A 24,192-nucleotide genomic window follows, 5' to 3' on the forward strand; every position below is an offset into this window, starting at 1 on the left:
CTGTGAGCACGTGATCCATCATGTGAATCGGCCTTAAGCAGAACAAACAGGATGGGACAATGCATGCTCGGGTGCTGAAATGTCCCTGAAATAGCTCACACTGGAACATGTGGATCACAGCTTCACATTTGCTTGAATGGCGGCTAATGCGATAGGAAGAGACCGACACAAAGATGGAACAGACGAAACGCCATGTTTACCTAACATGCCTTACACCATATAAATAGGGCCCTTCGTTTTCAGATAACACCCAGTTTTACTCTAATCCTGCGCCCCATATTTCCGAAAAAATTAGGTTAAACACGATTTATACCCAAAAAAAGTATTATGCCAATGCACACAGGTGAATGCACTGCACGGCAACTAGTGAATGCTTATCTTAAAAATTCAAAACAATTTTCAATGGTTGTTTTCTATGGTGCAGCTCAATCTCGGTATGTTTGCAAAGCGCACTTGACACGTTGATCTTATTCACAACAGTGTATCAGATGCTACCCATGCTAATATAATGCCGTGCTCCAGTGCTACTGTGGAACACATGGGGAGGTAATGAACATGACGAAATATTTGCTTTGAATGAAAAAAAAAATAGAAAAAATTAAATGAAAAAATCTGAAATAAGTGTGTGCTAATAATTGATTTAGAGCAAAAAAGGGCATAAAAGTCCGAACAGGGGTGCATTGGTTTTATTTGAAAGATCATGAACCACTTGGCGAGTTAGAAAGATTTATTGATGTAACCGGTCATTTCTTGTGTGTTCATGAAAAAAATACGCAAATACTGAGCACTTTACATCATGCACAAAAACGAGCACTAGTAGTGAGATACTTCTGCAAAAAAAAGATATGGCCCCCCCCCCCCAAAAATAAAGCCCACAGTAGAGAAACTTTTCCACTGAATAACCCTACTTGTACATGAATTTGGGCTGAAAAAAAATAAATAGCACCCAATTTCCTTTCCCCCGCAAATTCAGAAAAAAAAAGAAAAGAGAAAAAACCTGAACAAAGGGCTCTAGATACTAACTAAAAAGGTGCATGGACAGCCTTTAGTGACACTGTAATACCCCTGTCACACGGCATTCCTCGAAGGCCTTTCCAACAAAGGCACCTTTTTTCACCAAAGAAGCGAAAGTTTAAGGGAGCAGTGATGCAGCTACACAGTGCAGCCCAAAGGTGAAACAGGCGTTCAGGCTTAGCACCCGCTGTTGTGCTCGAAGCGGCTGAAGTGAGTGTTCTAAAATTAAAGTGGGGTATTCTGTTCATTCATCAATTTTTTTAATTCTGACTGCTTTTTAGTTAGAAAGTACTGCAATAGCTACTCGCACCAGCAGCAGCAGGTTTATGTATTGCCTTGGCCACCAGGGGCACTCGGTGTTGCTGCAACACTTTCACTGTCTTGAAATCTGGGCATAAAATATAAACACGCATACAACGCTACAACACTTTCACTGTCTTGAAATCAGGGCATAAAATATAAACACACATACAAAAAGCAAAGCCAGACATACCTTTAGTATTTAAAAAAAATGTTTTCAAAGATTGTTGGCTGTATCTATTTTTTATTGCTTTTACTTTTTGACGTTGGCACTGTGATCGCAGGTTTTTGAAAGCTGCACCTTTGGGCTCCAAACGTCTCTGACGAGCGCCTTCGCCTCCAAGGCCCTTAGTGGCAAAGGCGCAACATTTGTGCGTGTAGCTGCACTCCTTATGCCTTTGGATACAAGGATCTAATTCTCAAAGGCCTTTGCGGTGCCTGTGTGACAGGGGTATAACACTGGAATTTCGAAGGCCTTCAGACCGATTGTTTATCGACTTAACAGACAATTGAAAGCTGCTACATGGGCAGCTCTAATGGACATAGAGTCAACAGTCTGCAAGGGTGTGTCAACAGTGCGGAAGTATCGAGAATTCGAAGGCCTTCGAGCGGTGGCAGCGTGCACTCTCGGATGCGGAGCGGAGCGCAAGCAGAAACGCTCCAGGGAATAAAATCAAAGCAGTAAAAAACTACGAACCTGCAAATTACTATACAACTTGTTTTGCAGAAAAAAAGACAGGCCAGGCTATAAAATGCTGCTGCAAGCATAATACCGTCCTTGCCAGCTATACAAAAATACAAGCACCAGGTTCTTCACAAGTGCATGAATGCTATACACACAGCCTGTCCAAAAACATCAACACCAGCTTCCTCACAAGCGCATGAATGCTATACAGCCTGTCCAAAACAACAAAATTAATTTTAAGAGCAATTAATATTACTGCAACGAATAAACATTGTTTCAAACCTTTTCAGGCTAAACTTGCAGACTGGCTGCTTGCAGGCCTGAAAAGTTATAGGCAGCGACAGTGGTGCACAACCCACTGGTACAAGATCAAGAATCTCTCGACGGCGAGGGTTTGCCGTGTAGCATTAGCACAACTCTTTTGAGTTAAATAGCGATTGCAAATCTCAAAGGATTTTGACTCTATAGCCTTTGAAAATGCCCATGTGACACGGGTATAAACCAGAAGGGGGCAATGTGCGCTATGGCGCTAAAATGTTCTATACACAGCTCTCGCTGTAAAACGTGCTGTTTACAGAAGCTGGCAGGCAGCGTTCTGGGGTGTTGCTATCTGCACACCGAGTTGCGACACTGCCATTGCAGACACTGTAGTGGCATACTATTTTAAGTCACCTATGCGCTCCTTCGTCTTCACATAGGCGATCCCTCAAACTAGCATTTGTGCAGCCTCGCAGACTGCCAGCTTAATAACAAAAGATACAGAACATGTATTAACAATTCAAGTCTTATTTTGTAGGCTTTCAAGGGTCACGCTATTTACATAAAATGGGAGGGCCAGGAAAAGGGGTGAACAAAAGATGGCTGCACCTGCAGCACCAACGAAGCTTCTCTCACAAAAGAAGAAAAATGATGGAGGTGTCCTTGCATACATGCTGGCCTCTTTCATTCACAAGAGGGCATTTGTGGTTGCAGAGTCTGGAAAGAGGGTGTGGTAGCTCATGACTGGGACATATGCAGCTGTGATGATTCGACCTGAAACAAAACACAATTATGCCTGTAAGTCATGGCTTAAAACCTATGTGAAAGCTGTGCAAAAATTATACAATCTAAGATTGCACACATCTGTACTGTTGAAATGCAAACTGAAGGCCCAGGGTTGGGTACTGCCACCTATATTATCAATTTCTGACCTCAGGGTTGACCAAGTTGACGTTTCCAAATTCCCTGAGTTTTCCAGGTTTTCCCCGAGTGCATTTGTAAAATTCCCCAGGTGACACAGTACTTTAACACTAAAACAAGCTGACACAAAGGCGCCTAATGGTATCACTCTCCAGTAAGCACGTTAAAAAATAAAAATGATTTATTCTATTTGAATAGTAAGGAGTAATGTTTATTTTATTTAAAAAAGGGGGTGGGGGGGAGATTAGCAAAATGTAAAACAAATTGAATATCTTCGAAAAAATGCTAAAACAAACTGCGAATCGAATTGAATATTTTCAAATACGAACTAAAAGGAAGGTGTATTCGGAAACAAATATTTTCAAATACTGATAGTAACAGCAATGGTGTGGGACCTGAACTTTAGCGTCACAAGTGCGATTCTCTCTCGCCAAGTCTATTCAGATGAACTGCAGATTATAGAAACCTTCGTTTGTAGAAGTGAAAGAGCGACAAACCTCAAAGTAACACTGGAAAGTCAACCTCAAGTTCGTGCACAACGCTTCAGTGTTGTTTCACAGCTTTAGAGAGTTTATTTTCACTTGGATGAGGAACATTTGCATCTCGGCGCTGGACAGCACTGTTTTTTCAGCTCCAGCTCGTTCACAGAAGCGGCGGCACGCTTCCTTTCCCGCTCCTTCCTCAGTGTATCAGCCCTTTCTGCTCTCATCCTCTCCAGCTCCTCTCTCGACCGCGCGTTTGCCCCAAGGACCATTTGGAGCAACCTCTTGGTCAGCTGAACGTTGGCAACTCCTCCTGCCGACATTACAGCGTCCTACACGATTCGCTGGGTGACCAAAGATTGCTCCTGCTGATTTTCAACAAGGCATTCCTTGTTAATAAAAAATCCCCGCTTGACAGACGCATTTCCGTGCGAAAGAGACAAAATCACCCTCACAAATGTGAACAGTTCATTGTCTGAACCACAGATGCCTGCCCAAAGGGCATCCAGCCGATGCGTGCTCCTACTGAAATTTTTCATTGCCGCTTGCATCGAGGCTAGAGAGCATCCATGCTTGTAGGATCGCATCGCCCGGTCATCCATTGGTGCCCCGTTAGAACTTCAAGTGCATCATTTAGATGCCATTCCCCAAGATCGGGAATCAGTGCGCAAGCGGGATCCAGAGATGATGATCTCCTCGCCAGCTTGAACCTCAACGGCAACCTCCCCGCTATCTTTTTGCCGCAGTTCTTCATGAAAGTGGCGCAGACCCTTCTGAATACTAGGATAGCCGAATCTGAATGTTTCGGGGCCTTTCGGAGCGCATTTTTCGTAGCAAACCCAAGGTCAACCTTGGGCGTCTCAACTACGTTCTCAGTAAGGTCCATGTCCACCTTGATCAACTTCAACAGACTGTCCATAGCCATTATTACTTCTTTTTTTACTATTATACTCATTAGTGATCATAGAAGGTTCTCCAATGCTGCGCTAAGAAATGGAAGCATAGGCGAATCGGTCTGGAACTGAGCCAGGAACGGCTGCAGTTCCTCCGCGATGCCAAGCCTAAAGGTTAGCTTTGCAGACAGCAGAGGATCGCGAATGGATGTTTCGACCACGCAGGAACTGGAGCTGGTCGGTCGGTTGTTCTCGTTTCGACGAGACAAGATGTACAAGAATCTCAATAGCTCTTGAAATTACACGAACATTTTCTAGCCATTGCACAGCGCAAAACTTCACAGAGTAAAGGTTGCTCCCAGTTATGTGTGCGTATTCAGCGCGTCTGGCAGGTACACATCTGAATAAGTCGTACAAAGCACGAAGAAATTCCATGAATTGCCAACCTGTTGCTGCATGTCCGGTTTTGAAAGCACCGTTCACAACATGAAGGCCACAGCTACCAACTTCGAGAATACGACAGGCGTTGCTGGATTCACAAAGTTCTTGTTTGATCTCATGGAGAAATTTTATATTTACATTTGGCCCAATCATTGAGATCTGAAGAATTTTTGACCGGGAGAGTCCATCTGTGGAAGTTTTAAAAGCGGACACCTATTCTTCCGACAGCGTGTGCCCCAGAAAGCATGATGTCAAGTAGCACGTTTTCACACTCTGCTCTGCATCCGACCAAAAGCGAACCAGCACGTCCATTTAATCTTTTTGTACAACTTTGTTTAACGATTCGTCAAACGCCACGACCAGGTGGGAGGCTTGGCTTACTTCTGACATGAGGTTCTCCTTGAAGAAAGGTGCGAGGCCATAGACAATAGTATATCGTACCTTGTCTTTGCCAAGCTGCATTTTCTTGACTGTTGCTGATGACGGGAACATCAAAGGGAATAGAGAAGCCAATGCCGTGGCAGCACGGAGTGATCAGTGCGTCATAACAGCGTTGAGGCCCCACATCACTTCAGCATTTATGACCTCTAAGTCACGCTGAAAGATATCCTTTGCTGTACGATCAGGTAGGACATCCGTCGCAGTAGTTGAAGCACTTGAAAGATGCGAATAAACTGATGGCACTGGCCTGGCACTGGTCACAACGGTGGTCGGCGGTGTCAAAAATGAGGCTACAGAGGGTGTCCCGGCTCCAATAATGGCCAGTCGGTGCTTCTTACTTTCAGCGTCAGCTTTCCCCTGGTCTGGAGCTCGGCTCCTTTAGGGTGAAATGCTTGGGAAATGGGTCTTTAACCCCACCTTGAGAAGTCGAAAATACCTTGTGCCATGGCATTCTTTGGCCATAGATGCCCTTGCGCCATAAAAATCCATAATCATCATCATCACTTTCAGAGTGACTTGTCATCACTCTTCTTCCCATGTTGCTGAGCGAAAACTGCTTTCTGCATAGCACACAGCACGCTGCATTCGGGTAACTTTCGACGGGCCTAATCCAGGTTGCAAACTCGCAATGTTTCGCATTTGACCAGTCCTGGACAAAAATGCACTTGAAGGCCGTCATGCTTGACACGTCGCACAAAGCTTTACTGCGGCACCACAGCAGTCATTAAAACTAAGTCAGTTCAAAACGGCGGAGCTAAGTACAGACAGAATTCGTTGCTTTGCTAGCATCGGCAGATCGCGAAAAGGTGCGAAACTATTTCCCTTTCACCCAAAGCTGAGCTGCCTGCATCGCGTACGTGCACCCCCTGTGGCAGAAGTGGATGCTTCCATCAAGATGCGCAGGGAGGAAGAGTTCATTTGGGACCATCACAAGTTCTCACATTTTCTGTCGCCTTGTTGGAGCTGTCCGCTCGGAAACACAGGAAAACAAGGGGAGGCCGCTGGCCATCAAACAGCGCACGTGCGAACCATAGGAAGCGCGCTCTGCTGTCGGCCACGGTGCCGGGGAAGCGCGGGAAAGTGTCCGCTTTCGACGTAGTACGCTTCAAAATTGGAAGTGCCACTGGCACCACAAAGCTTTTTGCCGCCTTGCTGGGATGCTCCACTTGGCAGCGGTCCCTAAGGAGAGGATGCGTAACACTGCACTGGACAATCCGTGCAATGCCAGTCCGCATTGTTTACACAAGACAGCATTATCGTGCTTTTGGTTCCTTACATGTAGAACTGCAGCTAATTTTCCCTGACAGAAGCACAAATCCCGCGAGTTTTTCCAAATTATCCAAATTCCCTGAGAACTGCCGGTTTTCAAGGTTTTTTTCGCGGTGGGTAAACACCCTGAACATACCTCCTGAAAATAGCGAATCAGACCCTTTCCCATCACTCTCTCCTGCCCTTCACAACTCACTAGCTTTTCCGCCTATCCCAGCTTACGCTAGTCACGTAGGACGCCGCCGGACTATGCCGTGTCAGGGAGCCTATATGAAGAGTCATGTGGTGCTGCAGCTGCAGTGATGTACTGCAGTTGCCCGCTGCAGCTGGCCACATTGCAGATGACTGATCAACAATGTGTCCGTGCTACTACCATTGAAGAGCCGATGATATGACAGGCATTGATAATACAGAAGGCAGTGGGTTCGCTAACAAAAAATAGGGTACTGTGGTCTAAGTCCTGATATTTCTCCACTGCCTGCTATTACAAAGACAACCTACCCTGTGCCTTTGTTTACCCGAGATGTACCCATGCCTTTAAAGTCAAGCCAGCACGGGAGGGGGGTACAAAAATGCTTCCTCACAACACACTACTTGAGATGACCATTGGCAGAATTCATGACAACTTACATTTTCACATCACTCCATGACAAAATGCAGGCTTTTTTCAAGCTGTCCCCAATGTCTGGCTGACATAGTAGAGTTAGATGTCTTATTTAGTGCTAGCCAAGTCCCGCATATACTTGTGTAAGGGCCGTGCCCCCCAACTTGGCAGCCAGTGAATAGAAAGAAAAAAAGACTGTCAGCCAAAAGAGTTGTTTCATGAGTTCATTGCGTGGTACGTTCCGATGGAGGCTTTTTGCCTGCACCCGCAACATTGCATATGTACCATGTGATGTTGAAATAAATTGTTTCCGATTCTGACAATAACTGCCTGAGACACTCACTATGACAACGGACGTGTCGCCCCCCCCCCCCCCCCCCCCCGACTTAGATTGGAACCGCGAATGCATGGTGGCTCAGCACTGCTAACTTGTCTTGTGTGCTTGGCGTTCATACCAAAAAGGTCAAAACGTTATACTGTGCAAAAGACAGAACGGTGAGCACCCACGCAAGCGGCACGTTTCTTTGCAGTGATGTGCTGCCCACTGTAGGAGAGCGCCATTCACACGGGGTCGCTAAGCCTAGGCAGTGCTTCGCATTGAAGCTGCAGCAAGTGCTTTGAATCTAGTCACAGTTTATCATAAAAGTTCACCATTACAAAATCACCTTAATTTCCACTAGGCCCTCGACAGTGAAGCGCACGCAGAAGCAGGCCAGGCGAACGTGACCACCTCACAATGACGGCCACGGGTCGCACACGTGGTGTGCCGCTCCGAACCGTTGGCCAAGGCATAATTACTGCCATTGGAGCGCCAGATCTTCAGACAATCTTAATAATGTGGCATTTGTCAGTGACCTAATCTAGCAATCTGTATTGCTGAGCGGTTAATCCACGCCGATTGTGAGACGCGTGTCTGATCATCCATACTTTCAATGCATTATGTATTTGAAGGACTCCACAGGGCTGCGCTGATTCGGCATAAAAATGCATGTCATGGCATAAAAGGGGGACATGTAATCATGGCTCCGGTGCAGTCAGAAAATTTAATGAAAAATTGCCAGTGCCATGTAAGAGCCGCGCCCCGTCAAAACCACAAAAAAAAAGTGCCACCAATATGCAAGTATATACGGTATTACAGTCTGCAGTGCAAGCCAAATACTAGCCAAACAAGAACACTATTTGGCTATCTGCCATTTCTGCAATGAACCCACGTTTTCCAGGTTCCCAGAGGCTATAAATATGAAAATTTTCGTCAATGGCTCTGGGTCTTGTTGCCAATTTTTTTAAGTTTACTACATAGGTTATCGTTTTCCTTTTCATTTTTCACTGCCAAAACAGTATGTAAACTGGATGCCATGGGTTCATGTACTCTGTCAGTACTGCTTCAAGGCACAATTTTGATGCCCACAATATATTTTCAGAAGGGTACATATCATTCAGGAATTTTATACCTTAGTATGACTAGTGAGATGGCTTTGTACTTGCACTAACATAGCAATGCTCAGTTGGCATCTCTTATTCCGAAGGAATGCCCTTTACTTGTAATTCCATTCTCAAAAACTGCTATGCAGGGGAGTCAAAATTTGGGCCACTTGGTACTTATTTCCGAGGAAAACCAGTCCAAAAAAAAAAAAAGACTTAGGATAAAAAAAAAAGAACGCACACAATGAAGACTAATCTTCATGCGCATTCCTCTCCTTGCCTTTCGTTTTTTTTACTGCCTTTCCTCAAAAACCACAAACTGCCCTAAAAGAAATTTACATTTCATTTTCTCATATCGCACTGACCATTAATCATCACATTTGCAACTTGACACAAAAACTTCTGCAGTAAAATATTGAGAGCAAGCCAATCTTTCTGACTTGCATTATGCTTCTTTTTTCAACATATTAAAATAAAAATGAACACATACTAGGAATACATGCTTGTGAGATTTTTCACTGTTTTAAACATTAAAAAAAAATGGCTGGCAACACTATTGCACAGTGCCCATTTCATATGATGTAATTTTCTGATGCGTGCGGGCTACACTTGAGAGTTTCGCATTTCCATTTCACCAAGGGTGTAGCAGCTGTGAGTGCTTATTGTAAACGCACATTCCTTTTTCTAAGGGAAGCAGGTGAATGCAAACAAAAGAAAAAGCCCAGAGGAGGAAATGACCACTAGTGCCTTGTGGTCAATGGTCATTCCCTCCTCTCTGGTTTATTTTACGTTTGTGCTTACTGCGTATAAATCATTCACCAACCAGCCCAAAGCAAAGATCAAAATGATGATTACTTACCATGATTTTAACGCATCTTGTATAAAGACCCACCCCTTATATAATGCCACTTTACGGGAGGCTTTTAATGTAATAAACTGAACTGAACTACTAAGGCAAATTATATTACTGGAATTCTGGACTTCAAAAAAGCATGCTTCCTCTCTCGTATCTTTCACACTCAAAAGCACCCAAATGTAACACTAAAGTAAAAGCTCGTTGATTCGAACTTTAAGGGACCAAAAAAAAAAAATTGTTCGAATTATCCGAAAGTTTGAATTATCGAATGATCTGGAAAAAAAAACTAACAAGAACCACTTCTGTCACTGTAAATTTATTTGACGGAAGAATGGGCAATGGTTGCTTGCTTTTGAGATGAGGACAACATGACAATAACTATTTTTAGCGGTGGACCTAAACTGCTACCACGTCGCACACCTCAGTGCAGTTTCAGCACAATGGAAGAATGGAAGAACCACGTAGACGGAAATGCTCAGCAGCGCTGAAGCAGCAAGGAAAAAAAGGGAGGACAGAAAAGACTGGTGTGACGCGCCAATCATTCTTCGAACGGCTGGGCTCGGTTGGCTGGCTGATGCTGGCCGGCGCGTAGCTCGGAAGCGTGAAACTGAAACTATGCCGCGTAACTGTTTGTTAGAGACAGGGCTGTCCGTTTGTCATCACACCTGCCACTGTGCATACGTCAGAGGTGCATGAGTGACTGCAGCATGGTATCCAGGTTTGAGCAGGGTTATTTGGACTATCGCGTGCTGTGTTGGGCATACCTGACACAGGCTCCCAACAGTCTCCCTTCTGAAGCTTGTTCAAATTAACCGATGCGAGACCTGTAGCGTCCGAATCGGCGAGCGTGCAATGCCATACACTCACATGGACCTGCCCAGAACCGAGCTGGCAGCTCGAATTATCCAGATTCTCGAATTACCGAGCTTTCATTGCATAACCTACCAAAAAGCTGTTTTTTGAAGAGTTTTTAATCTTTAAATTACTTTCAAAACGATTCACTGAAAAAAAAAAATGCCCGCATCATACCCAAGTGTACCATTCGGCTACAAACATGCGGGCAATAATATGTTTAATTGTCAGTATGCAGAACAACTTGTCAGACTTTCTAAAAACTGAAAAAGTGCATATATGAAAGGGTAGGCAGCTTCTGTGCCACACATACAATGGTGCGTGTGCAATTAAGGGAAAACAACCTCCATGTGAAACTTAATAGGGGAGGAAAAGAAACTCACCGGCAAACCAGCGGCCGTGAAGGGCATTGACGGAAGCCACTGCCGAGGCAATGGTTGGGCACTTGACATACACATGTCCTTCTGGTGATGCACGATCCACATAGACATGCAGAGCCCCACCATGCTTACGGCACTCCTCTATCACGTCTCGTCGGATCTCCTCGTCCCAGGAAGGGTTTGTCTCCGTTAGGGGGTCGAACATGTTGGACAACAAGAAACACTGGGTTGCTATTGTTGGCGCTGCTGCTGCTGCTGCCACAGCAGCTGCTTGGGGCTGTCCTGGCAGCCCTGTTGGATTCATCTGAAGGGCATTCACTGCAGCTTGAGGGATCTGAAACCCTGTGCCTGTCAAAAAGAGAATAAATTTGAGAAACTGGTGAAGAGGCTTGGAGAGAAGCTGTACTTTAAGCGCAAGCCATACTGTGATGAAAAAGAAGACTAGCATCATTCTGTAACCTCACATCAGAAAAATTTTTTTGCTATCAACAAAAAATTCTGGCGATTCTCATCAGATTCACATCAGATGAAAAGAAGACAGTTTCAATTTTGTTGTAACTTAGGCTTTAGAATACACAACACAACAAACCACTGTGTCACACACTGGTGAAAAAGTTTCCTTTTACTACTTTTCAAAGAACATTACCCTCCCCAAATAATAATTATTTCTATGTTTACACTCTCCTCTTGCTGAGGCACTGGCTTCTTGTTAAAAAATAGAATATCAATTACAGCTCATATTTGTGGCTTCAAAGAACTCCACAGGTTTGCAACTGACCAACTGGCTATAAAAAACTCCGTGCCATTGCCTTTTTAAAAACCCTCATAGCAAAACAAACGAAAGTGACAGTTGTGGCACCCTAGTAAATGGCCTTATATTTGTCACCTCGATTTGCACTTATGTGAGCAAGCTAATGCTAAAATTCGCTCTGCAAATTATTTTCCAGAAAACGGCCAAGCAGAACGCCAGCACATGCGTCTTCCCTTCTACTGTACTTTCTCATAACCTGCAAGGCACATAACCTCGCCCCTCTCTGACTTGCTTTTTAAAATGGAGCACATATTCCATATTCGTCAAGAGTGCCTCCAAGCCATTATAGAAGGAAAAGTTTGTAGGCCTGGAGCAGTACAGCTGTGACAACCATATCAAAACACTTGCAAAGAAAAGGAAACACAGGAGCACAACACACAGAGAAAAAGATGAGCCAGATGTATGCATTCAGACAGGCTGGCTCACCATGTGAAAGACTTAAAGATGGACAACGTTTTTAGAAAACCACACACGAGTAGGTGATGTCGGTGGACTGTTCTAGACGGTACAGTGTGTTGAATGGTTATTAGCACTGATAGAATTCAGCCTCATCGGACACTACCAACTGAGACTTATGAAGAGCACTAAAAGAGTGTGAAAAAACACTCACCTTCCGCTAGCTTGGCCATTAACTGCAGACGTCCAGTGGCACCGAGGTCAATGCCGCTACGGTCCAGCTCCTCACTGTCCAAGAAACTGGGTGCCTGGGACACGTCAGTGCGCTCAGTCACATGACCCACCTTCATGGGTCGACCTGCCAATTCAAAACCATTCAACTGCTCCAGTGCCTTCTTAGCATCTTCAGAGTCATGGAATGTGATAAAACCATAGCCCTTAGAGCGGTTGGTCTCCATGTCCTTGATGAGTTCTATCTTATCGATTTTGCCAAATGGCTCAAAGATGCCCTTCAGCATATCTTCAGTAATGTTGAAATGCAACGAGCCAACGTAAAGCCGCATAGGTCCCACATTTCCTCGCTGCAAGGTACTGCTACTTGTGCTGGCATTCTGAGCAGCAGCACGGTTCCTCTCTGCTTGTGTCGGCTGGACCACTATGGGAATTCCAAACAGCTTTTGTCCATTCAATCCCATGGCCTGCAATGAAGGATAAAAAAACTTGTAAAGCCAAAAATATGACCATGACCAATTAATAATAGCTGGCTGCTTACTGAAACAGCCAGCAATAAGAAATTGCAGTATGATTACTCAAAAAAAGAGTGAGTAAAGGAAATGTGAAAATTGAGGCACGCATGCATGCTTTTGGTCACTCAGGGAACTCGAGCGTTCCATGACACACTGTTTGAGAACATCTGATACACCTGAAAATAGAATGAACGTGTTGTAAGCACTGCACATTCTCATGTACACTTCATGTTACAAAGTAAACACAACCATGTGTGTAGTAATTTGGACTTAAAAAGGTCACAAGTTGCACCAACTACGCAAACTAACATGGTCTTTGTGTCACCCCTGAACCCATGCATCAATGTACCATATATTTGGGGGCTTTAACTTTTCACAAATTTCGCGGACCTTTTTGGTGTTTATTTTAGAACCCAAGTTTCGGTTTTTATCAGTGAATATTATTTTCGACAAATGAATTACTGACTTTTTTTGGTATTTAATGTGACAATAATGTGTCGTCAAGTTACTTCTTATCTGTGCACTTTTCTCAGCATGAACAGTTTATTTACCAGTATTAATGTGCAAATGGTAGTACTTGGAGCTATGCTTACAGAAGGAATTAATACCGTCATTTAAAAACTAACATACGTTAATTGAAAAAAAAAAAACTGGCAGACAAAAAGCAAATAGAAATTTCTATCTAAGATCAAGGCTGCCATGTTATCTTTGGGTTACCACGCTGGGTTGAGCGATAGGGCAGAGAATCACATGGCCTGTGCGTTCATGAGAGCGATAGAACTGCCTCTCAGTCATCCGGTAGCCAGAACTTGATGCCTTTATGTGACACCCATGCATGGTTTTGCTTCAATGTCCTATATGATGTTCATAATTGTACTTAATCCAGTAACTGCTCAAGGGCGTGACAATAGTGAACAAACAGTGCTCAGCTAGCAGGCGGCAAAGCGGTGCACCCCGGGTCTGTAAAGGCGTGTAGCCCAGCGAAGCAATACCCCGAACCACACAACTGCATTGCTTATCCATCAAAGCACTGCTGCATTACGCCCCTGGCTCATTCCACGCCAAACGACCCAGATGTTGTGCTCAACAATCTCCAATTTGTCCAAAAAAATTCATGGAAACTTATCCTAATGTGTGTAATCAAAGCCTGAAACATTTTTGCAGAAAAAAATTTATTCGTGAGGTGAGTGCAGTTTGAATATTTAGAAAAAGCGAGACACCAGGCACTGCACAATAATCAATAAGAATTTCAAATCTATAGAAACACTACACAAATTTTTCATTGACATTCGCTCAGATCCTGGTTTTTCATATAATTCGGAGCATAAATATTTAAAAAAAATCGAAAGAAAATATGAAAATGCACCTTTTTTGTCATTTTTGATTTAAATATCAACTTGCTCTCGGAAATAGCCTTTTTGCTTCTCTAGATGTGTAGTACCTATAACCAATGTTACAGGTGATGAAAATGCGTACATAGAAGTAAAAACAACACTAAAGTTGCAAAAAGTGTGTTTTGAGCCAAAAACACTAGCTAATTTCATCCTGAGATGGTCCAAGTAAAAACAAAAACGATAGCGGGTTACGTAGAACAGTTTATTGCCTTCCATTTCTGAAATTTTTATCGAGGTGATTTTCGTTTAAAGGTAGAAACGAATTTTTGAAGTTAAACTCCCACGCCTCAAGTTGCCTGTGTCTTAATGCCTCTTCACCGCAGAGCACGACACTGCAGACACTGTGGCCAGACGAAATTTAGAGTTCTTGTTCTTAAGTGAGGTTTGCATTGCAGGCAAGCATCGGAACGTTCATTAGTCGAACAAGTATTCATGGAAAAAGACTTTCTTAACGCTGCCGGGGTGGCGCACATGCCACACTGACTAGTTGTTCGGTGTCGTTCTGTCGCAGTCAGTCATTCTTGTCAGCACCATGACAGACCTAAGGAGCAGCATCACAGCCTGTGAGATGCAGATCTGGAAATGACCAGAACAATCTGGTGTTGAAACAATCCGCGACGCAGCAGCATCATGTGGTACCTGACCCTCGTGGCCGCCAGAGGCTCATGCCCGGGTTGTTTCCGATATGATGTCTTGGTTTTTGTACCTGATTTAGTCAGAGCACTTTTTGCGTTAATACTCCACCGACAACTGCACACGGACCACTATGCTGTCGAAGCACCTTCATGCAAGCAAAGCACCTAAGTGCGAGCGGGCCGCGTTCACAGCCAGCGGTGCGTACTTCGTACAGTCACGTGCATGCGCTCCGAGGCACGCACTCTCCTCGATCTTATTCCGATGTAAATAAACCACTTGCGATACGCCTGCCATGCTGGCTGGTCGTTCCCTTCTCGTCGTCTATGCGAAACAGCACGCTGAATACACTTGTTTTTCTTCTCTTGGCTGCCCCACACCAAAGCGGGTATGTTCGAACTTTGAAAGCGAAAACGGTCTCGAAGCGCGATATCTTCTTTAGCTCCAGCCCTAAAACTGCACAACAGCAAGCGATGGCAAACTGAAGAGGTTATGTGGCCGTCAGTGTTGTACCATGCCAGGCGCCATGTTCTGCGGTGAAGAGGCGTTAAGGGGGACACAGTGCAAAAAAAACGCAATTTTGGGCCAAAAAGTCCATTTTTGGATTATCCTCATTTTTGATTCCCGGACTTACTTAATAAAGAAGCTCTCGGCAAAATTTTATACACGGGCGTGATGTAGAAACGCAGAAATTCTAGTTTATTGAAAGGTCGACGGCGCCCACGCGTCGTTCCGGGTCGAGGAAAATGGCCCGCAATCGCCATTTTCAAAGTGCGCGCGCGGAGAGTCTATTAGGCCTAGCGAGCAGAGAGTACCCTTGGGAGAAGCATCGTTTCTTCCTCTTTCCAGAGAGCGCGTGCGCTTCCATCGAGAGTAGAGCAAAACGTCAGTAAAGTTATAAAAGCAAACGCCAAAATCTGAAAACGACAAGCCGATTGGCTAGCAAACCGAAACTTGAGCTGTGATTGGAGCAAACGCAGCACGTGACGCTTTAAATGTCGTTATGCGCTATGCGAGGCCTCTCTTTGTCAGACCACGCTTGATCGCAACCCGCGCTGAATCTAGTCTCTCTCCACCTCTGGTTTCTTCAAACATATATTTTTGTTGGAAGAATGCCGCCGAAGTTCGCGTCGCGGAACAGCTTCGGTAAACGAAGCCGCTTCATGAAAGCAAGAGACCGAGCCAGCAAAGGCCGACCAAGAGCGCTGGAACGACCGATATCGCCTATCTCTGTTCCATCGACGGGGACCGAAGCATCTTACTCAAGCCCAGACGACAAGGACGTGCTGACTGCATTTGAAAGTAAGGCCACACTCCTTCAAGAATGCGACGACCGCGACGACTCAACTGAACGTGCGACGCCCGACGTCAGCGGTGGGCCCCAAGTGCCGCCTGGCTACAGTTTTGTCGATGTAGCAGCGGTAAGAACAATGATCGGCGCGCTGTTGTGTCCCATGTGCAGCGAGCAGTCACTTGATTTAACAGAAAGTGGTGCAGGCGCGAACCTTCCGTTTGTTGTTTTGTGCAGTGGGTGCGGAAATATTGTCCGAGTCCCACATTCTCCCGCCGTGGGATCAAGCCGTCAACCAGAGCTGCCCGTGTGTCTCACACTGGCTGCCGGAACTGCGGAATTAACTTCATGAAGTTGAAGAATTTGTTCACGAGCATGAATAGTCCGCCGCCAATGCATCTGAAGACCTATAAACTGCTAGGATAAAAGATACACGGCGGCGCGATGGACGCTGCGCGCGGCGCCGTGCACAATGCCGCACAGGCCGTTAGGAAAAAAAAGACGATGAGTTGCTCGATGTCTGTGTCAGATACGACGGAACCTGGCACAAACGAGCCCACACTTCCCACTTTGGGCTTGGCGCTGCGATTGAAGTGGATTCTGGCCTCGTGCTCGACTTTTCTGTACAGAGTAACTACTGCCATGCGTGCACCTTGGGACCCAAGCCTGGTGATGCGAGTCATGAAGGATGAACTCTGTCAGAAAAACTTTTCTGGCTCTTCAAATGCCATGGAGGTGGAGGCTGCTGGCATTGTATCCAGCAGGTCCAAAGTGCTGCACAACATGCAATATACAACAGTGCTAAGTGATGGAGACAGTAAGGCTTTTTTGCATGTGTCCAAGCTTGGTCTCTATGATAAAGAAATAATCAAAGAAGACTGTGTACACCATGTCACCACACCTGTATTTGCTGGAATTGAAAAGCTCAAGAAGGAGAAGGGGGGCCTGGGAGGCAAAGGAAAACTCACAAAGGTAATCTCCAAGAAACTGACGGCATACTATGCATCTGCATTGAAAGAAAATGCTCCCGACGTGAAGAAGATGCAGAAAGGGGTTATGGCCACCCTTTTTCATTCTTACTATACTGATAAGCCACTGCATTTCGCCTGCCCACATGGCGAGGACTCCTAATGCCACTGCAACAGGCACCAGGCCTTGCTTGCCCCGTGCAAGCCGTCAGTGGATCGCGCGCTCCCGCCCAGCATTCAGCAGGGACATCGCTAAGGAGCTTGTGCCCCTGTATAACAGGCTGGCCAAAGCAGACCTACTTGCGCGCTGCTCGCACATGCAGACTCAGAATGCCAACGCGTCATTCAACTCGTTGGTGTGAAAGCGGTGTCCAAAGACAGAGTTTGCATCTCTCAGAACTATCGAGACAGCTGCAGCACTAGCTGTTCTAAACTTCAATGAAGGACTGATCGGACTGAAAAGTCTTAGACAAGTTGGACATCTCGTTGGTGCGAAAGCGGTGTCCAAAGACAGAGTTTGCATCTCTCAGAACTATCGAGACAGCTGCAGCACTAGCTGTTCTAAACTTCAATGAAGGACCGATGGGACTGAAAAGAGTCTTAGACAAGTTGAATATTACCTGTGGCACACACACTACCAAGGTCATCGAGGAGAACACCAAATTGTGCGTGGTGCGGGCACGAGCAAGAGCACTTCAGAGCTCTAAGGTGGCCAGAAAAAAGCGCAAACTTGAAGCCAGTGCTGCTGAGCAGCATAGAAATGAAGAGGGACCTACATATGCTGCTGGAGGGTTTTCCTGAACATTAGAGGTTTGGAAATACAGTGGGGTGATTTTCAATCTTTGAATCCATTTTTCTCATTTCCCGTTTTTTCAGTAAACTGCCAGCTTAGGAAAACTATCGTTCCAGTATTACTTGATAATATTAATATTGTAGCGGACTTTCTGCAGCAAAATTTTATGAGGAACACAACTGTGTGGTCAATTTGCCTATTTTTTCCTTTTTTTTCTGCCAAAAACCTAGTTTGAAAGAAGTGGCGGAGATGAAAAATGAATGCCGTTTTCTATAAGGCAGCATTCTTTTGAAATATAGCAAAATTAAGCAAAATAATTCCACAGTTGTGTGCTCTGCTCATTCCTAAAGCCACACAACGGAAAAAATTTGGAAGAATACACTTAATTTCCAAACGATAGTTTTCCTAAGCAAGCATAGTCATCCTTGTCAGAGGTTGCATAACTTGCTTCAGACTATAATTCCAGAGTAATGAAATTCGGCACAGATGGTCCCAGCAGTAATATAAACCAGCCCTGCAAGTTTCAGTTAAATCGAGCAAGCGGTTCAAAATTTCACTCATTAGGGTAGTGTCTCCCCTTAAGAGGCAACGCAACTTACGGCGCGAGAGCTCAACTTCAAAAATTCGTTTCTCACCTTCAACGAAAATTACCTGAATGAAAATTTGAGAAATAAAAGGCAATAAACTGTTCTACGTAAATCGATATTGTGTTTAATTTTACTTGGACCAATTCAGGATGAAATTAACGAGCGATTTTAGCTCGAAACTGACTTTTTTGCAACTTAAGCATTTTTTTTACTTTGATATATGTTGTTTCATCACCTGTAACATTGGTTATAGGTACTAAACATCTAGAGAAGCAAAACGGCTATTTCCCAATTTCCGAGAGCAAGTTGTTATTTAAATCAAAACACGACAAAAATGGTACATTTTCATATTTTTTATTTTAAAAAATATTTATGGCGTATAAAACTGGATGCTCCAAACTATACCAAAAGCAGAATCTCAGCAAATGTCAATGAAAAAATTGTGTAGTGTTTCTAAAAATTTGAATTTCTTATTAATTATTAAACATTGCCTGGTTTTTTGCCTTTTCTAAATATTCAAACTGTGCTCACCTCATGAATAATTTGTTCTGCCAAAAATATTTGATTACGAACATTAATATAAGTTTCCGTGAAATTTTTTGAACAAACTGGAGATGGTGGAGCAAAACGTCTGGGATGGTTGATGTAGAATGACCCCCTGGCTTCCCTAATAAGTTAATTTTTAACTCTGACAGAGTGTAACTTGTACTCAACAGCCAGACAGCTATGCCTTCCATGCCAAGAATACTGATCTTCTTCAGTTAAATAGAATTTCTCAAACTTAATATGTTTATCTTTTTTTTTCTCGGTTTTAACTGAAAAGTCCGACCCCTACGTATACTGTAGCGTTTAACACCCCCACTCTCAGCACGTGCTGCAAAAAAAGAGAAAAGACTCAAAATAACAGACTTTTCAGATATTTTGCAGACCTCGCAAATAGGTCGGCTTCGCTTATAAGTCAACCCCTCAAATTCAGATGGCCCTTTTCTATAGAAAGGTACAATTATATGTGACAATATAAGGAACTTAAAGAAGTTCAGGATGCAGGTAACCTGATCCGCTAACCATGGCACACCACACAAAGAAATGGCACAGGCCAGTCAGCCTGTCGCGGGCAATGAGCAAGAATGATCATATCGCTGACACATATGGTCTCCTCGATTTGGCTGCACTTTCTGCACCAGTTCAGGAGGTGCAGCACTCCCACACTCGATCTGACAGTGCAGCTAGCGCCACCTGCACTTCGGCACTCTACAGTCGCCGACCGATTTTTCGGACTCGAAGAGACCCGAAAAATGGTCCGAATAACCGAACAGTCCGAAAAATCCGTGAAGTACAAAAAAATCACTTTGTTGAAATGAAATCGGCTTAAAAATGTCGCTGATTTTACCTTGCGGAAAATTTCTCTTGCTGACGACGATTTGCACCTGTATTTGCGCTAAGGTTGTGCTTGCACTGTACACGCAAGACAGCAAGGTAACCGCATTTAGTTGAAATACTTCCCACGCTTCTTTGACGGACCTGGCGGGGCCATGTTGTCCACAACCTGAGTGTGCACCACACTGCTCGTTAAACACCGCAAAGATAAGGCACTTTTCTTTCAAAGCGGCGGAACCGCCAGACGCATCACAAAACGGCGAGCAGATGTAACTTCGTGAAGACTGAGCGCCACTCGGTCAACGCGGTCAGAGAAACCCAAGTGACGAAACGGCGAATGTATGAGACCTCCTGCGGCGGCTCAGTGGTTAGAGTGCTCGGCTACTGATCCGGAGTACCCGGGTTGGAACCCGACCGCGATGGCTGCGTTTCGATGGAGGCGAAACGCAAAGGCGCCCGTGTGCTGTGCAATGTCAGTGCACATTAGATCCCCAGGTGGTCGAAATTATTCCGGAGCCCTCCTTTACAGCACCTCTTTCTTCCTTTCTTCTCTCAGTCCCTCCCTTATCCCTTGCTGCCGAGATGTCAGATAGCTCCTGTACAATTTCCTTCCCGCAACAACCACTTTTCAACGTATGGGACAAGCGATAACTGCCCGCGCCAACGCCGGCGACAAAAGCAAGTTGGCAGCAATGACAATCCGGCTGCCACCTCGAAATGTCAGAGATCGCAAGGACCTCTACTGGCAACAATGAGGTACCGAAAGTGTGTCAAGCCAAGCCAATTGCAGCATAAATCCACCTCAATCCAAGATGGCGCCATTTGCAGCGGCGAAAAGCCGATGAGATGGCTGATTCTGGCCCGCAGGCGACTGAAATTAGTCCGAAAAATCCAACTTTCGGACTTTTGAAGTCTGAAATATCCGTCGCGAATATGTATGTGCTTCTATGGGGTGACTGACGGTGCCTCATCGAGGTCCGAAATATCCTACAAGTCCGAATTACCCGTCGGCTACTGCATTTGACTTCGTGCTGCATGAGTTTTTCTGCCCTTCTGCACTAGCCTAACGGCGAGTTCTCTTCTCGTGCAGGTAATGCCAGGTGCTTGGCGCGCTTCGTAGCAGCCGGCTCCACGGCCATGCTTGTTTTAGTAAGCGGCATTGAGACCACGGTAGAGACGGCCGCGCATCCGTGATAGACGCGGCACCTGCGTGGTGTCCTTACCAAACAGCTGAAATGGCAGTGCACGTACGTGTGTGCATGCGTGCGTGTGTCTATGTATGTGCGTAAGCTACTGCCTGGCATGGCGCACTGCATACGGGTTCTCATCTTTCTGTCCAGCCTCACACGTTGCTTTTTACCATTTCTCTTTTGTGTGCAAATATTATTATTACATGCAGCACGATAGAACGTTTCCATAAAAGGAATATGGTGAGATGTTTTACATATGCGGGCAATTGAAACGTTTGTGATGACTCGCTGCAACATCAGCACCTCCGCTTACGGCAGCAACTGGGCTTGAGGTCACCGTCAGCCCACACCTTTGCCTGTCAGTTAGTCTCTGATAATCACTTCACTGTCACCGTAAACTGAAAATGAATGCCATCGAGTTCATTTCAGATATAGTCCAAGTTAATTATTAGGCAACTCTTATTGGCGGACAACCACAGTCACTTTTTGATAGAACAGAAACAGCCTGAATCTATGGACTATAAAAGACTGTCTCGAGCGGAAGTCTGAATAACCTCTCGAATTCAAAGTCTGTTGCCTCTTCAAAGTACCCGTTGAATCGGTGACGGTCTACCGGCCTGCACCACTTTGCGCAATGCAACGGAAAGAACGGTGTCAAATTCTTCACAACTTTTGGAATTAACAAATTTCATAGCCGCTCCACGAGATGTGCCACTTCGAGCAAATGCATGGCGTTCAATACAGCTAGCACAATCCCGCACATATGTCAAAATACGCAACAAACACCAACACACTACGGCCGCAGGAGACGAACGTTTCTGCACTTTTGCCCTCAATTTGGCCGCTGCACTCAGAGAACTAATGTCAGGCTACACTCGCACTGCAAGAACTGGCATTGCACTGGCAGGGCACCTTGGTGAACTAGTGCAGAAAGTGCAGCTAAATCAAGGAGACTTGTACTAATGCTGCTAGAAGGTGGGAGGTGCTTAGATGCCAGAGCCTCCGCTAGATGCTGCCTTGACCACGGCTGGCCTGGAAAGAATCAACAATTGTGCGCGCCATGACCTCCAGTCCAGCTGTGTCTACCGCTCTCCCCTCCTGCACTGCAGTGAAGCATGCCTCCTGTGCAGGTGCATGCTTCGGTGCTTCGTGAGGGCTGATTTTTGTGCTGGGAGTACTAGGGCTGGGACGTTTCGCACATTAAGCATCAGCATGGCTCTGCGGTGCTGCGTTGCGGCTTCAAAGGGTTGTCACTTCACCGCTTTCCAGAGAAATTGGGATCGGGCATTCCTGCTAAGCACCCCAGATCTTGACATTAAATGGGACAGAGCAGGCCGCTGATTTGAACTATCTGGTAAAGTTTACATTAGAAAATATGCCACTGCAGAAACTCTTAAAATTATCCAGGATTTCAAATTCAATGAGTGAGAATTGTTGAGGTTTTACTGTACCTGTGTTAAAAATTTTAGCCCTTATTTGATTGCATCATGCATAAAGAGAGAAATGATGCAGGTTAAAATGTACCCAAGTAATTGATTAGCCCACAAGCATACACGGCATGAACCATAAACCACATTCTTAAAAAGGAAAATGCGACAGCATTTAGGTTGCCTGACATGGTGTCTACGATGAGTGTCTAATGTTTATCTTGTGATTTTCTCACCAGAACTAAGTCACCTTCTAGAATGTTCAGAGAGCCTTGCACTGGATTATACTAGTGCCCACCAATCCACACTAAACAACCTTGATATTTTTTCTGGGGTGAACCAACTTTCAAATTTTGGGAGTCCTTTGGAACTTTGGGGGGTGGGCCAATGTTCAAATTTTGGGGGACCTCAGATTTTCAAACTTGGCGGTGCCCTAAGATTGGTCAACTTGTAGTCATGTGGTGTTGATGACATCATGACCCTTGCAATCACATTCACAGATCGCGGGGAGTCCTTATGCCACTTTTGGCGCAGTGGTGCAGCGGCTAAGCTATGTACCACTGCCCGGCAGGAGCCTGTTTCAAACACAGCCACCGGTGGGGTTGTGACACCTAGGTTGCTCTTCCTGAGCTCCCTTAAGGCTCATGCGCAATGCTATAGTGGGAAGGTGGCAACTGCATTGAATTTGGCAACGGTGGGAAGTTTGCTCACAATCCAGTGGGTAAGTTGTTGCACCGTCACAAGGTCACGTAGTCAAACTGACTAATCAGGGAATTTCATTACGAGAAACCGGGAAGTGCATGACGACAGCTTAAATGCTACCCCATTAAAAAGCAAATGTCAACTCACCAATGGCACAGATTCTACATCAAGGAACTCGACATATGCGATCCCTTTTGATCTTCGCGTCTTGTTGTCCATGATCAACCTCACATCTCGAACCTGCACACGATGTCAGAAAAAATGAAGCATACAAAATCAATCTCCCACAATCTCCCCCATGAAAGTGTCAAAATAATGAATATATCAAAAATTAAAATAGGAATAAAGTCACAAGTTAATAATCAGACAAAGCCCTGACAGCACCAGCTAACCAGTGGGTGGATCAGACGCTTCAAAGGACATCATTAACTCTTTCGTTACAATGCCCATTGAGCGTCGTTAGTGCACCAACAATTTATTTTTTATTTACATGATACTGCAGACCTTTTTGGTGCAAGCAGGAAAGGCAATAAGCACATACAAAGAATGTTTACATTGCATTGTATGAAGAGAAGCTTAAATAAATACATATGCATGTTTTAAAATTCATGCATGTAGATATAGAACATTTCAAATGAGAGTTTGTCATCTCTAAAATGATCACAAATGCAAGTGGTTGGAAGTCAGTATCAGTGGTTAGAAATGTCAATGGCCTTTTTTGAAGTTTTTCACATGTGAAAACCTCTTCGGGTAGTAAAATCCATTTACAGATAGTTTTTGGAAAAAATAGAAACTTCTGCGAATTCGTTTTTGTAAACTTGAGTCGTCATGCTGTAATTGTGTGTGTGTGTTGCATTTTGCTAGTTAACAATGATGTAAATGAAAATTGGTTTTTGGGGGAAGGAAATGGCGCAGTATCTGCATATCTTGACGGACACGCGGCCGAACCGCGCCGCAAGGGAAGGGATAAAGGAGGGAGTGAAAGAAGAAATGAAGAGGTGCCGTAGTGGAGGGCTCTGTTATGCAAGGTGTTCCAAGATGCCAAACCTTCCCTGAATA

At 44.9% G+C, this 24,192-nt stretch overlaps 1 protein-coding gene across 2 annotated transcripts in view; it reads right to left on the minus strand.

Annotated features, from left to right (window-relative positions):
- Positions 1-664: 664 nt before the first annotated feature.
- Positions 665-24,192, minus strand: part of Caper (RNA-binding protein 39-like protein Caper) — a 63,949-nt gene continuing 40,421 nt past the window's right edge. For both annotated transcript variants that reach the window (XM_077646866.1, XM_077646868.1), the window contains 4 exons: positions 23,281-23,373; positions 12,240-12,723; positions 10,822-11,166; positions 665-3,031 (listed from right to left, as the gene is read on the minus strand). In XM_077646866.1, the coding sequence (XP_077502992.1) occupies positions 2,946-3,031; positions 10,822-11,166; positions 12,240-12,723; positions 23,281-23,373 (1,008 nt within the window). In that variant the 3' untranslated portion in view covers positions 665-2,945. The remainder of the gene's footprint in view (positions 3,032-10,821; positions 11,167-12,239; positions 12,724-23,280; positions 23,374-24,192) is intronic.

The sequence above is a fragment of the Amblyomma americanum genome, chromosome 1 (assembly GCF_052857255.1).
Source record: "Amblyomma americanum isolate KBUSLIRL-KWMA chromosome 1, ASM5285725v1, whole genome shotgun sequence".
In the NCBI taxonomy this organism is placed as follows: domain Eukaryota; kingdom Metazoa; phylum Arthropoda; class Arachnida; order Ixodida; family Ixodidae; genus Amblyomma; species Amblyomma americanum.